At 43.2% G+C, this 15,043-nt stretch overlaps 1 protein-coding gene across 1 annotated transcript in view; it reads left to right on the forward strand.

Annotated features, from left to right (window-relative positions):
* Window positions 1-14,603, forward strand: part of UPK1B (uroplakin 1B) — a 28,487-nt gene extending 13,884 nt beyond the window's left edge. Inside the window, exons 4-8 of the mRNA XM_047725676.1 lie at window positions 1,441-1,515; window positions 2,219-2,341; window positions 4,976-5,155; window positions 9,979-10,062; window positions 13,804-14,603. Coding sequence (XP_047581632.1) covers window positions 1,441-1,515; window positions 2,219-2,341; window positions 4,976-5,155; window positions 9,979-10,062; window positions 13,804-13,854 — 513 coding nt within the window. The 3' untranslated portion in view covers window positions 13,855-14,603. The remainder of the gene's footprint in view (window positions 1-1,440; window positions 1,516-2,218; window positions 2,342-4,975; window positions 5,156-9,978; window positions 10,063-13,803) is intronic.
* The last annotated feature ends 440 nt before the right edge of the window (window positions 14,604-15,043 follow it).

A 15,043-nucleotide genomic window follows, 5' to 3' on the forward strand; every position in this document is an offset into this window, starting at 1 on the left:
CATGAGTTATTTCCAGGGCAAAAGCAGCCACTTTTTCAGGCACGGGAAAGAATGCAGGAAAATGAAGAGGAGGGGCAGGTGTCTCCAGAGACAAGTTTCGCTTGCATCCTGGTCTCACTTTGGGCCAGCCTTGTATGCCTGACACAGCCGAGAGAGAACATTCTTCACTGTGCTCTGCAAAGAGAAGGAGCAAGGCACCTTCCCAGGGGCTGATGGAGAAAACTCCTGCACCCGGAGGCTCCTTTCTAGAGTATCTCTGAATCATCAAAGCTCTCTCTCTCAATCTCTCTCTCTCTTCTTTCCTCTTTTAAGGATTTTATTTTTAAGTAATTTCTACACCCAATGTGGGTCTCAAACTCATAACCCCAAGATCAAAAGTCACATGCTCTAGGGACTGAGCCAGCCAGGTGCCCCCCATCATGAAAGCTCCTGACAAAAAACAAGTAGCAAATGTTATGAGGCCTCTGATTAATCAAAGCCCATAATCTATCTGTGACTGGTAGCTGAGTCATTAGGGCAGCCCAGGGTCCTGCTCAGAGAGCCGTCCCTGCCCAGGGAGAGAGCACAGTTTTCCTTGCCTTCCCCCACGTACACCGACAGCAGCGCCCCTTCCCTGGGAGAACCCAGGGACCCGATGCGAATACGCAAGGCTGAGGAAAGCAAAGACAGACCCTTGCAAAGAGTTCCCATCCCAGATTCAGAGGCAACTTGCTGTTGAGATATTTTCCAGTCATAAATAGAGGCAGAGTGGTGGGAAGGCATTGTGCGAAAGTGTGTGTGCGCATGTGCAAGTGTGGACCCACAGACACAAGACGGCAACACGCAGCGGGGTGTGCTCTGCTCGCCTGCCCCAAACCTGGGAACCTGGGGGCTGAGGGACGAGAGCCGGCGCAGGCCTGCGTACCCGGAGCCTCCCGCCCCTTTCTGGGGAGACTGGACGCTTGGCAGGAGGGACGCTGGATGTTAAACACGATCCAGTTCATCTTTTCTGACCTCTGTACTTCTAAAGTTTCAGTAAACCATAAAGAAAATTTCTCTCAGTGAGAGGGAATTTATGAAGCTCTATAGAGGGTCTGATCCACCAAGACGGTCTTGCCGGCCACCGAACAATTACGCGCATGCGCACATCAGTGCCTTCACTTGCGTGTTTTTCTCAGTTAAAATAGCAATGTAGAAAAGAAATTTCTCACTGGGCTGAGAAAGCTCTGTATTCAATAGCTATTTGTTCTCTGGGCATAAGGAGGGAATTGAACGGATTAGCACCGGGTACCAAGTCTTGCTCCAAACAGCTGATCCACGAGGGTTTGCTGAATAATTTCATTAATGATTGGATGGTTTGACGTAGATGAATATGCTGAAAGATATAACAATTATTTTTTAAAATTCTCTCTTTAGAAATAAATGTAATTCTTTTTTTTTCCCCACTTGTTTCCCTTCCAGTATTTCATTCTGATGTTTATAGTATATGGCTTTGAAGTGGCGTCTTGTATCACAGCAGCAACACAACGAGACTTTGTGAGTACAATCACAAAAAGCACAGAGTGGAAATGATCATGGGAGTCGTCATTGTCGTAACAATATAATAGCTGACATGTATTAAGCCCTTACTCTGTACCAGGTATGCTAACATGTGCATTAATATTAAATATACAAGTTTCCTTAATCCTCATAATTACTCCATGAAATAGGTATTATCACAATGGTCACTTTATAGATAAAGAAATGAGACTTGAAAAGGCGAGGTAACTTGTCCAAGATTACACGGCTGGTAAGTGAAAGAGGAGAATCCTGAGTCCAGGCAGAGCAACTCCCGGGGTCCAAGCTTGTACTGCTATGCTCTTCCCACTCTGTGGTGGCCATCGGCTCTTCCATAGGATAATCAACAGTCCACCACATCTAAGACTTCCTCTCAACTCAGCATCTTGTTTTCTCTCCTTTTCTCCACTTCCAAGCCTAGGCCACCGTAAAATGCCTGCCCACCCTGGTCTCACTGGGATTTGTTTGAACATGGGAAGAAGGGAAAAGGAAAACTTCTCCTTTCATGGGGACTTCAGCCATCCAGAGCCTCACACCCATCCCACCCTTTCTTGGGGCCTCTACAGACAGTTTTAATCCGGGAGATAATGATCAGTGCCCCTAGCAACAGGCAAGACACATCACTTTGCTTCCTTGTTGGATAGCTTGCTAACTCTCCTTTTGTTGTCTCCTCCCACCATAGTTCACACCCAACCTCTTCCTGAAGCAGATGTTAGAGAGGTACCAAAACAATAGCCCTCCAAACAATGATGACCAATGGAAAAATAATGGAGTCACCAAGACCTGGGACAGACTCATGCTCCAGGTAATGCCTGCAGCCTTCTGGAGATAGTATTCTGTACCTCAACCAGTATCCAGGAGTGAAGGTATGGATGGCAGTGAAGTCAAAGAATGGGGAACACAGCCTCTAGGGTGGTTTCATTCAAAAAGAGATTGGACTGGGGCCCCTGCATGGCTCAGTGGGTTAAGCGTCTGACTCTTGATTTCAGCTCGGGTCATGATCTCAGGGTTGTGAGATAGAGTCCTGTGTTGGGCTGGGCATGGAGCCTGCTTCAGATTCTCTCTCTCCCTCTCCCTATCTCCCTATGCCTCTCCCTTGCTGTTCACATGGACTCTCTCTTCTCTCAAAAAAAAAAAAAAAAAAGGAAAAGAAAAAGAGACTGGACATAGGTGAGTTCATTCATTCTCATTCATTCTTCTTATCTATTCCTCTTGTGTGCACATCACTCAGTGGGACCCCTAGATCTATATTTCATTTTCGAGCCATGATGTTGATTAACTTCCATTTAGGGATAATGACACTGTTAAGAAATTTAGATAAATCACACGCACTGTCTCTTAGAACTCAAGCATCATTTACACTGGAAGAACAAGTTTGCTTCCTCCACATCACAGTGAACTCAAGGGGCAATTATTGCCTATTTTGCTTATTTAGTACCAATGGGCTAGTCCTGCCAAGGACCATGGGCTATGACCTGACTTGATTGTCCACTTTTCTGTCACTGGCCATCATACCTTATATACGAGTTTACCTTAAATATCATCAAAAATCCAAGTCTTTCAGAATATCCATTGTTACCCCTGAATTGCCTTATGTATATGAATATCTATCCCTAACTAAACCCTAATCTGACCCAACTCTCATACTGTCCCTGCCTCCCCTTCCCCTCTACTGGCTCACAGTGAATCATCAGCAAACTCCCTTATAGACTCTGCTCCCTCTTTGATGTCTCTTTACCCCCTATTCTCTATCACTTCCTTCATTTATCTGAATATTCTCATTCCAATAATTCTTTTTAGCCTGTTAGGACCTCCAATTCATTGCCACTTTTTTATTTTCTACCTACTCGTCTGACTATAGGTCATGTACTTTTCCCACTCCGTTAGCAAGAGCTTTTTTTTTTTTTTTTAAAGATTTTATTTATTTATTTGTTAGAAAGAGAGAGAGAGAGAGAAGGAGCGAGCATGAGCACAGGCAGACAGAGTGGTAGGCAGAGGCAGAGGGAGAAGCAGGCTCCCCGCTGAGCAAGGAGCCCGATGTGGGACTCGATCCCAGGACGCTGGGATCATGACCTGAGCCGAAGGCAGCCGCTTAACCAACTGAGCCACCCAGGCGTCCCAACCGTTAGCAAGAGCTATAAGCTCTTCAAGTAAAAATGCAAACACCCACACATCTGAAGAATCTTCTTACCAACTTCTAAAAACCCAGTCTGAACTTAACCATTTTCCCTCTAAAAGGCTCAGATCAAAATACAAGAAAAGTATTTCCCTTGCCAGGGTATTTTCAGTGGCAAAATAGAATCTGTTTTAAAGACAGCTGATTTGGAGCACCTGGGTGGCTCAGTGGGTTAAGCATCTGTCTTTGGCTTAGGTCAAGATCCCAAGGTCCCAGGATTGAGCCCCGTGTTGGGCTCCCTCCTTGGCAGGGAGTCTGCTTCTCCCTCGGCCCCTCACTCTGCTGTGCTTGCACTCTCTCTCTCAAAGTAAATAAAATTTAAAAAGAAGTAAACACAGCTGATTTACCATCAGATTTGTTTGAAAGTAATTCATTCTGAAAGTTGAGAGGGGACTGTAATTTTAATTTCTTCCCTTGAAACATTCTAGCAGAATTTCTACTAAGGAAGGAAGGTGATACGAAGAATGTTTTATCCTCTGTCCTCAACTCTATCGAATGTGAGGATGTTAGCTATGTGTTCTGTTGCTTGATCTTCCTCTCCTATGTAAAGGCAGAGCTATATGCCACCAGGTTTGGGTTATTTTTTTCCAGTTTATTTTCTCCCGTTATAAATGTAATACACAATTATTCTAGAATATATTAAAAGTACAGAAATGTAAAACAACAGGAATTACTCATTACTTCTTTACCACTAAAGATTTTAATTTTCTGACTCTCAATTTGCTTATGTGTCATATGAGAATAATCATACCTCCCTCACATTGCTGTATCAAGATATTAGTATTAATAGTTAATAATTAGTATTGATTGTTAATATTAATTAACATTGATTAAGTAATTAATTAGTATTAATGATTGGCCCTTAATAAGTAAGGGCTTACTATGGGACACTGTACTAGAGGCACTGTACTAGACAGGTCGGGCACATTAGCTAATTTCATCCTCAAAGGAACTCTGAGGACGGTGGACTGTGAAGGAAACAAAGTCATGTTTTACAGTGAAGGAAAGTGAGGCGTAGGAGGGAGCTGAACTTATCAGAGGCTTCAGAGTTCATTAGCGGCTAGTGGAGTAACAAATGGTGAAGAATTTTGTAAGTTTTAAAATGTAGGTTATCAATACCCTCCGCTCTCATTTGGGGAATTCTAGGAAACGTAAGATATGGTACATTTTCCGTATCTTCTTTCTCCATAAAATCTCAGTTGCTACATTGATGGCTGTAGCAAGCAGCATGAAGAGAATTTTGCATCTCTGCTCTGCTGACAGGACCACTGCTGTGGTGTCAATGGCCCGTCAGACTGGCAGAGATACACGTCTGCCTTCCGGACTGCGAATAGTGATGCCGACTATCCCTGGCCTCGTCAGTGCTGTGTGATGAACAGTCTGAAAGAACCTCTCAACGTGGAGGCCTGCAAGCTAGGAGTGCCCGGGTACTATCACAAAGAGGTGAGTCCCTTCTGCCCACCACCTGCCAGAAGGTTTTCTGCTCTTTATGAGGGAAAGACTGATGAACTATAGTCATAACGTCTCATGAAGAATTCTGCATCATTTTGCCCTAAACCTCACGTCAACTATTTCCTTCTCTGTCAGTAAAATGCAAATGCTAATCTAGGGCTGTTCTGGGAAAATCAACATTTATTTTTTTTATTTTTATTATTTTTTAAGATTTTATTTATTTATTTGACAGAGATCACAAGTAGGCAGAGAGACAGAGGGGGAAGCAGGCTCCCCGCCGAGCAGAGAGCCCAATTCTGGGCTCAATCCCAGGACCTCGGGATCATGACCTGAGCCGAAAGCAGAGGCTTTAACCCATTGAGCCACCCAGGCGCCCCCAAAATCTACATTTTAATAACAGAACAGGAGAATGGTGATAGCAAAGTCCAACTTTGTTTAAATGCAAACTGTTTGTACAATAGAATATAGACTTGGTACTTCAAAAACTATTTTTGCTACGCAAAGATTGGTTCTCTTTTTGCAAAAATGTAAATTGGGGGGGCTGGGTAGCTCAGTGGGTTAAAGCCTCTGCCTTCAGCTCAGGTCATGATCCCAGGGTCCTGGGATCGTGCCCCGCATCGGGCTCTCTGCTTGGCGGGAAGCCTGCTTCCTCCTCTCTCTCTGCCTACTTGTGATCTCTGTCTGTCAAATAAATAAATAAAATCTTAAAAAAAAAAAAAAAAAGTAAGTTGGAAGGGGTGTATACAAAAAGAATGTTTTGCTAGTGCCAGAGCAGTGGCAATTGGTGATGGTAAATGCAGTAATGATATAACCACCCTCATTATTCTGTGGTGATATAGGATGGTCTTAATAGAATATCAAGTTAATGATTTGGGTAGAAGGAAGTTTACATACAGATGGTTTTTAAGAAGGTATTTCCAGCCTGATGGAAATGATAAAACGAACCTGAAAACTAACATTTGTTGAGTACTTACAAAACCAGATACCGTTCCAAGTGCCATATGTGTATTAACTCATTTAAGGTTCAAAGATAGGGGTCAATATGATTCTTATTTTACGGATGAAGAACTGAGACACAGAGGTATAAGAAGCACCTTGCCCAAGGTCACTCAGCTAGTCAATGGTTGAGTCAGGATTCAAAGCCAAGCAGTCTGGCTCAGGAGCCCAGACTGTAAGCCATGAAAAAACTTGGAAATATTCCCAAAAAGCCTGAGGAGAATTCTCCTATACTTGGAATCAGCCTCCGAAATGCCTCTACTGCTTTGCGAGTTACCACTTTGAGGGAATCTGGCTGTGTGTCAGTTAATTAAATATTGAGAAATGTCAGACTCCTTAGTCTGGGAGTAAATACTACAAAGGGCACGTTCAGAATGAAGGACACTAAACGGCTGATCGTCATGCCGCACCTCTGAGGGTGCCTGGACTAGGATCGGTTGCGTTTATCCAGAAAAGAACATGGGTGTGATGCAGATTATTTTGCAGAGTCCCTCAAAGCCACCCTTTTAGCTTTTCAGCAACTGTTGCTGCATCAGTTACATTCAGACTGCTGTAACAATTAACTGTGCTCCTTATTATCACAATATGCAATATAATGATCACTCTCAAGAGAAATAAATGCTTTCAGTATTTCAACCTTGGCACAGGCCCACACAAACGTATCTTGATTGGATTGGATTGTGTATAGAGTGTATCGTCTCTGTGAAAGGGCAGGAAAGGGTATTTGTCGTGAAAAAATCAGCTGTGCTTAACATTTCTACTTCCTCTCCCCACTAGCTGCACAACTACAAACTTACCATCACACAGCCCTACTCCCCTGCCAAAGTCCTGCACCTGAAATTCTTCTCTCTGTTCCTGGCTCCCTGTGCTCCTACCCTCTCAATCTCACTCATTCTTCACTCTCTCTTTCTGCCTCTCCCTCTCCCAGTCCCCCAGATTTCCACACACCACCGTTCTTTCTGAGTCATAGGTCCTGCTACTTCTCCTATAGCAATCCCTTTCCACCAAGTGAAATATGGCCCAGTTCTTCCTATATTTGACTTCTGTTATTGCAGCCCTGAGCCATATTGTAAGTATTTGCTCACAAATCTTTTCTGCTCACTATCTCTTCTGAGTCTCCCTGAGGACCGTGCATTACTCAATTCTACATCTTCAGTACATCTCATACTGCCTGGCCCAGAGCAGGCACTGAGAACTGTTTGGTGGGTGGGTGGTGGAAGAGGGGAATAACTCTCTTTTTCACATCCATATTGTAGTTTTCCAAATCTACATTGCATAAATGAAGGCTAACAAAATTAGGGATGTCCTCATAGGTGTGGGGAAAATAGAAACTAACCAGGAATTCACACAGCATGTCAGACGCAGGTACATGTGTTCTTACTCATGGTCCACCTGCCCCAGAAATACCGTGTGCAAAATCTGATCATTGTACCTCAGGAACATTATCACAGAACTGAGGAAGATCAAGGAAACCAGCACAATGATAAAAGAAAAAACAAAAAACACACACTCTGAGCAGGAACTAAATTAGAAGAGGTGAAAAAACTGGGGCTTTTGTCTGTGAGTTCTAAGAACAATGCCCATGTCTGTCTTGTCACTGCTGAATGCCCAGCCCAGTGCCTGGCACCTGACTTAAGTGGTTTCTATGGGTACCTGTTAGGACAAACGACCCCCTCCAAGGATTGTTAGGAGGATCCGTGAGTAATGGATATAGGAGTGTTCATGAACTATTGTGTCACAAATGATACTGTTGTAATCATTACTTCATGTCGGGCTCCATTCATTCTATCAACATTATTGGGTGCCTACTTTGTGCCAGGCACTTGTGCTGGGTCCTAGAGATTCAGCCACAAGCACAAAAAATCCCTGCCTCATACTTGCACTGTAGCATGGGTGAGAGACACCAAACAAGTTACCAAACTAATACATGATAAATTCCTGGTAGTGATAAATGCCATGAGCAGAAGTAAAGCAGGGTGAATATATACGGAATGACAGGAGAAAGAGTGTTTTCCCCTATGGTGGTCAAGAGGGGCTTTGTTGGGGGATACTTGCACAGAGTTCTGAATTAAATGGGGGAAATGAGACACTTAAAGAAGATTGAGGAAGAGAGTTCTAAGCAAAGGAGACAGCAGGTGCAAAGGCCCTGAAGTGGGAGCATTCTTAGCTTTTTATAAGAACATCAAGGACATCAGTGTGGCAAGGCCAGAATGAGTGAAGGAAGAGTTGAAGACTGGGATGCTTTAGATTTTGTAGGGCTGGAATCTGTATGGAAGGATACCCTCCTTAGGAAAAACAATTAAAAATATGCATACAAAATTAGGTACAGGGACTTGAAATGCTCTTGTAAGTAAGCAGCCCTGAAGCTTAAGCTCGTTAGCTTTACAGGGAAACAGCCTCTGGAAGAGGACACTGGGCTCATAGAGAGGGGCAGAGCCACGTCAGACAGGCCTGGTAGGCCATTGTGAGGACTCAGAATTTCATTTTAAGGGTGGTAGAGAGCCATTTTTTTGAGCAGGGGTTTGAAGTGATCTGATTAATGTTTTACAAGCATCCCTCTGACACTGTATAAAGATAAGTAGGGTGCCAACAGTGGACTCAAGCCCCAGAGAGATCAGTGAAGAGGCTGTTGTAGTAATTCTGGAGAGAGACCATAGTGGACCAAGGTGGGGGCCAGAAGTAATGAGTGTTTGGATTTGAGATGTATTTTTAAAGTAGACCCAAAAGGTTTTGCTTAAGTATTTGATGTTGGATAAGAGAAGAACAGTTAAAGATAATTCCAGATTTTTTTACTTGAATGAGTAGGTGAATGGAGATGCCTGTAACATAGATAGAGAAGAGTAAATGGGAGAGAAATAAAGGCTTAGCAAAGTCAGGGGGCATAAGTGGGTTAACAAGGGCCTGGAACAGGGTCAGAAAGATGGAACCTCACGTGGTCATCTATAGCCTCGGGGTAGGGGCTAAACTTGAAGGTCAGCCTTTTGAGGACATTTCCCTCTGGACCTCAGTGGCCCATGGAACCCCCTGGCTGCTGCATTCACTAGACTTCTCCCAGAGCTTTAGCACAGGTCACTCAGAGGGCAGCTCTAACCTCATGCGTGTGTTTTACTCCAGCACTTTGCATGGTGACTGGAACAGAGCCTGCCACGTATAAAAACTCACTGGATTATGGCATGCATGAATGAATGATTTGATTAATACAAAATGAATCGTTGGCACACATACCTTGGCTTCTCAAAGTCTCACTAGAATCCAATAAAGATATGCTGAAATATGATAGCAAATGAGAATTTAGAAAGCATCAAACAGGGTTTCCTTTAATGGTTAAAAAAAAAAAAAACCTTTGATATTTATAGATCAGAAGCACTTTCATTTAAGAACAAACAAATCAAAGGTACCTCTGCCCTCAAAAAAATAAAAAATCACCGAAAAATTCTGTAGGGAGAGAATAAGTACTCAAATTTTATTACAAATACTTTATATTGTACTTTATGCTACAATTTTTTAAAAAAGAGAACACGTTGCCCACGTATTCAATATGAAAAAACATCAGCCTAAAATAGCAGCACCTTTGTTAGACTGAGTGATAAAGACACAAAATAATGTGATCTAGAGTAGTTGTTGAACAGGACTATTTCTGTTCCCTCAGCAAAGCCCTGTTGATACCCGCTGTCCATGGGGATGTGGAAATAGCCTGGGTATGTTAAACTAGACTTTGGGATAGTCTTGATCCAAGTAGAAATCTGCCTTCCCGCCCATCCCTTACATATTCTTCTCTGGTTCTTCTCTCACCCATGTGGAACCCCGTGCTCCTCCAGGGGTGCTATGAACTCATCTCTGGACCCATGAACCGACACGCCTGGGGGGTTGCCTGGTTTGGATTTGCCATTCTCTGCTGGACTGTGAGTATTTCCCTGCACTTGATAAGGAGAGAACTTGAGAAGGCCCTGGTTAACCCAACCACGCTAGACAGTCTGGAAACAAAACCTCAGACCTGAGGACGAGGCAGGAAGCTGCTGGCACCAGGCAAGGACTATGGATTCTGTGGGCAGGTGGGGCATTTATATCCCCTCCATGGGAAGGGATATGCCCTACTAGCCAGATCTACTAGCTAATGGGGGAGCACTTGATTGCCTCCAACTCTCTGGATCTCATTAATTCATTAATTTATTATACCGAAATACCACATCCTGGGGAAGCTTCTAGAAAAGAAAATATACCTGGGCCCCGGTCTCTGAGATTCTGATTCATTGGATCCAGGGGCAGGACCCAAGCATTTAAAAAACCTTTTCTTTCCATATAACTCTAATTTGCTGTCAGGATTAAGAGCTGTTACATTTGGGAAGCAGGTCTAAACTTTTGATTTCAGAACCCCTTTACACTCTCAAAAATTACTGAGGACTCTCATAAGCTTTTATTTATGGGGGCTATATCTATTTATATTTACCCTAATGGAAATTAACCCAGAATTTAAAAAAAACTTATTAATTCATTTAAAATAACAATAATAAACTAATTACATGTTAACATTAACAATGTATTTTTATGGGAAAAGTGACTATTTTCCAAAACAAAAAACAGAAAAGTAGCACTGTTTTACATTTTTAAAAAGTATCTTCAGTGTCTGGTTTTAACAGAAGACAGCCCGGTCCTTTTATTTGCTTCTTTACTTAATCTGTTATAGTTAATTGCTTAGGCTGAAGGATTTGAAGAAAATCCACCCTCATGCTGATAGGTAGCTGAAAAAAAAAAAAAAAGAATGCTTTGATAACCTTATCTAAAAGTAATTGTGAATAATCTTCTTTGGTACTACACAAAACTTGACAACTAGCAGGTTCTTAAGCGTTAGTTGTGATGTGGAATCTAAAACTATGTCAACAAACTTTTCAGACTCTATTATATTAAAATACATTTACATCAGTTTGTCTTACAATTTACATAAATCATTCACCCATTCATGATTCCATAACATCATGCAATGGTCATTTGGGAAAATATTGGTTCACTGTGTTATGCTGATCTTCCAAATATTGGCTGAATTCTTTATGAGATACCAGGAAATCTGTTGCCACATCGGAAAGGACCTTTATCATGAGGATGCTATCAACCCATCATGATAGAAACAAGTTGCCTGATTTTTGCTTGAGCACCCAAATTTATCACTGTTAAGAAATACTGTCAGTTGTTTTCCTCGAAGAGACAGACTCACTTCATAAATTTGCCAAACATTCATTCAGAATGCCAAACATTCAATATGAATAACTGTAGCTTGTTTATTAATCATTTTTTCAAGTAAAAATCACGTTTCATGAAAAAAATGGCTAGCTCAGGGGCCTCTGGGTGGCTCACTCATTAAGCGTCTGCCTTCAGCTCAGGTCATGATCCCAAGATCCTGGTATGGAGCCCCATGTCAATGGACTCCCTACTCAGCAGGGTGTCTGCTTCTCCCTCTCCCTCTGCCCCTCCTCTTCCCCCTTCCCAGCTTGGAGCTCTCTTTCTAATAAATAAATAAAATATTTTTTAAAAAAAGGCTAGTTCAGTATACAGTCAAGCAATCACACAAGTGCTTTTCCTTAAGACAACCATTAGATTTCACTATGCAACAAAACTGCTTTATGCATACTTTCCATTGCAAGAATATTAAAAAGATATATATTCAGAGGCGCCTGGGTGGCTTAGTTCATTAAGTGCCCAACTCTTAATTTCCACTCAGGACATGTGATCTCAGAGTCTTGAGATCGAGCCCCCCATGGTGGGCTCCCCCAGTCTTCTTCCACTCTCCCCTCCCCGCCGCTCTACTCCAGCGCAGGAGCACACATGCACCATCTCTCAAATAAATTAAAAGAAGATTTTATTTATTTATTTGAGAGAAGAACAAAAGAGAACAAGGTGGGAGAGGGGCAGAGGGAGAAGCGGACTCCCTTCTGAACAGGGAGCCTGACATGGGGCTCGATCCCAGGACTCCAGGATCATGACCTGAGCCAAAGGTAGACGCTTTACTGACTGAGCCACCCAGGCACCCCAATAAATAAATCTTTCAAAAAAAAAAAAGATGAATATTCAAAGGTAAACATTTAATAAAATTAGTATTTCTTATTGCTTCATCAAAAACAATCTCAAAATTCTAAACTTCTAGATCACTTAAACTGCCTTTTTTTTCACTGCAAGTACGTAGCTGTGAAGAATACACTGACCACTGACACAGTTTAGTGCCTCTACTTCGAATCCTAAGACGCCAGCAGTTTTACCTGCCCCTGCTTTTGCACCGTCAGTGCAAATGTGGAAAACAGTGAAAAGGGCAAATAAAGTCTTAACACTATTATGCAAATGGCCCTGACATCAGGCGCACCCACAAGGGTCCCTTGGGTGTTTGTGCACCACAGTTTAGGAAATGCTGGGTTTGGCGTGAGAAGCTGAGTGAGGCAGGAAGGAAAAGTGAGTTCCTTTAAGAGGTCTTCTGTGGTCCCTCACCCACCCTCAGGAAGTCCCACAGCGCCCCACTCCGCACACACGCGGCCATGTCTCCATCACTCTGATACTTGTCTGCTAAAAACCAGGGATCCAGCTGCCCTCTGTATCCCCAGGGCCAAGCTGAGCACAAGCAGGCGCTTGAGAGTTTGTTGAGTGCATGGAAAATGGTAACACGTTTCTATGACTTGAACGGTAACAACTTCTGTGAAGTTTCTCTTCCTGCCATGCTAGCAGGAACTGTGGGATACTGTTTAAAGGTTCTAAAGGATCTTAGCACTCCAGACCAGCTAAAACTCTTGACATTTCCACAAGCATCGAGTGCACTCTGAATCTATTAAGTCCCCCTGAAATTCAAAAGAGGGAAGCAAAAGGAACTAAATGTATTGAAGACCTCTATGGACAAGGCATCATGTCTGATACTTTCAGCACTAAATCCCCCCAACAGTAGCTAGGTAGGGAGCCAGTCTCCTTACCCTCTCTGTGCCTTGGTCTCTTTGTAGGATTCTGGAAGCATTCAAGGGAGTTGTATGTGTAGCCTTCAGAACAGTGCCTGATGTACAGTAAGTTGTCAATAAACATCAAGCATTCGTGATAATAGTATTTCTTCCTCATTCCGTCCTTTAACTCTGGGGCAGGTGAAGAATATTATCGTTACTTTTCAGATGCAGGGAGGGAGTGTCAGAGCTGCAACAGAACCCAGATATTCTAACCTTCCTCACCTGAGGCAGAAACCTTGAGTTCTGTGTTTCTTCAGGGACAGCCATTCCAGGTCACAAGCATTTTTGGGAAAATAGGGGGTTCTTGGGAGAAGAGGTTCAGTACTAGAAAGCAAGCAAATTGTACCTTCAAATGGTACATACAAGAAATAGGAATCCACCCGAAGTCCAAGAAGAAAGAATTTGCCGAGGGGCTAGTTCAGCACAGACATGAGGGGAGCAGCCCCAGCAGACAGGAAGTCTAGGGCACCTTGGTGCAGGGAAGTGGGGAACAGAGAAGCTATCTCTGAGCAGCAGGATAGTTACCTCTGCCCCTTGAGGTTTCTTAAGGCGAGATTACTCTTAAAAATTCAGGATCATCTAGGCCTGAGTGAACCTAACATCCTTCCCCCCCCCCCCAAGTATGAGTCATTTCTAAAACAATTCCTTTTTTTTTTTTTTCCCTTTGTATTCTAGTTTTGGGTTCTCCTGGGTACCATGTTCTACTGGAGCAGAATTGAATATTAAGAACAAAGTGTCACCACCACACCACCTTCCTCCAGTGACTCTGGGCCCGGTGCTGCAAGCGAGCTCTCCTGGTAGAGCCCACGTCTGCGCCCCGTGGGGGCCCTGTGCCTCTTACTCGAACTGCGGAGGTAGAGGTGTACCCCTGGGCTTGCAGCCTCTCAAAATTCTCACTAGGGTTTTCAGTCTGGTCTAGGGTACTGCAACATTTTTATAGCCAGTAGGAAAGGGAGACTTTGGAAAGTCAATAACTACTTCTTCCATCCTTGCCTATTTTTAATTTGAGGGCAAAAAGACTTCCACAAGAACCTGTGTTATCTCAGCAAGCCAAGTCTGTATTTGCACAGCAAGGTTGCATGCATTTCTCCCTGCTTTCTGAAAGAGACTTGCGAAGGCTTTCATTCTTCTCAGTCTTGCCCAGGTGAGAGAATTAAGGAAAAAGTTGTTGAGAGAGATCTTTGGCCTTTGTTCTATGGTGGCTTCCATCTACACAGATTCAAGTGATTCCCTTACTGCCGTCTTAGAACCATTTTGTTCTTCAGGACAACGCCCAACCTTGAGTTAACAGTGGTTGAAACTTCCTCTCAGACACGGCAGGGTGACCCGTGTGTTTTAAGCTCCCTTCTCCCATTAATTCCTTTTACTGTCAAAATATTTCTCTTCTGAACTATGTTTCCGTTTGTGGTCCTGAAAGAAATTCTTACAATTCAATATTTGTCTAGTCTTATAAATAAAGAAGGCTTTTAAATATGTTCATTTTCTTTTGTTTTCACCAGTTGGCATAATTGGTCGCATAGCAAAACGAGTGTTCCAATGGAAGAGTCTTTTAGGTTAATGGGAATTAATGTTTAGGCGATAGAAAATGCCATTGGGTGAGGTTTCCTGCTGGATGCCCTGTAACTTTGCTGTACGGTTTTGATGGTTGGAAATTCTAAATTGACTTTTACTTTTCACTCCTGCTTCACTTAGCCCAGTAGTGGTGATGGAGCTCCAGCTCCTCAATCCTTTTCCTCCTGCAAGGGAAGTGACTCGAACTTGCAGCTGTGAATGATGTATCCTATGAAGGAAGTATAGGTTTTCTTCAGGGTCCTACTCACAGCCAACTGTCACAAGGAGTGCCCCTATCCCACATCCTGGTGAGAGAGGCTGAGCCCCGGGGTAGGGAGGGACAAGGGTGAAGTGGGGTGCGGAC

Source organism: Lutra lutra, chromosome 1, assembly GCF_902655055.1.
Source record: "Lutra lutra chromosome 1, mLutLut1.2, whole genome shotgun sequence".
In the NCBI taxonomy this organism is placed as follows: domain Eukaryota; kingdom Metazoa; phylum Chordata; class Mammalia; order Carnivora; family Mustelidae; genus Lutra; species Lutra lutra.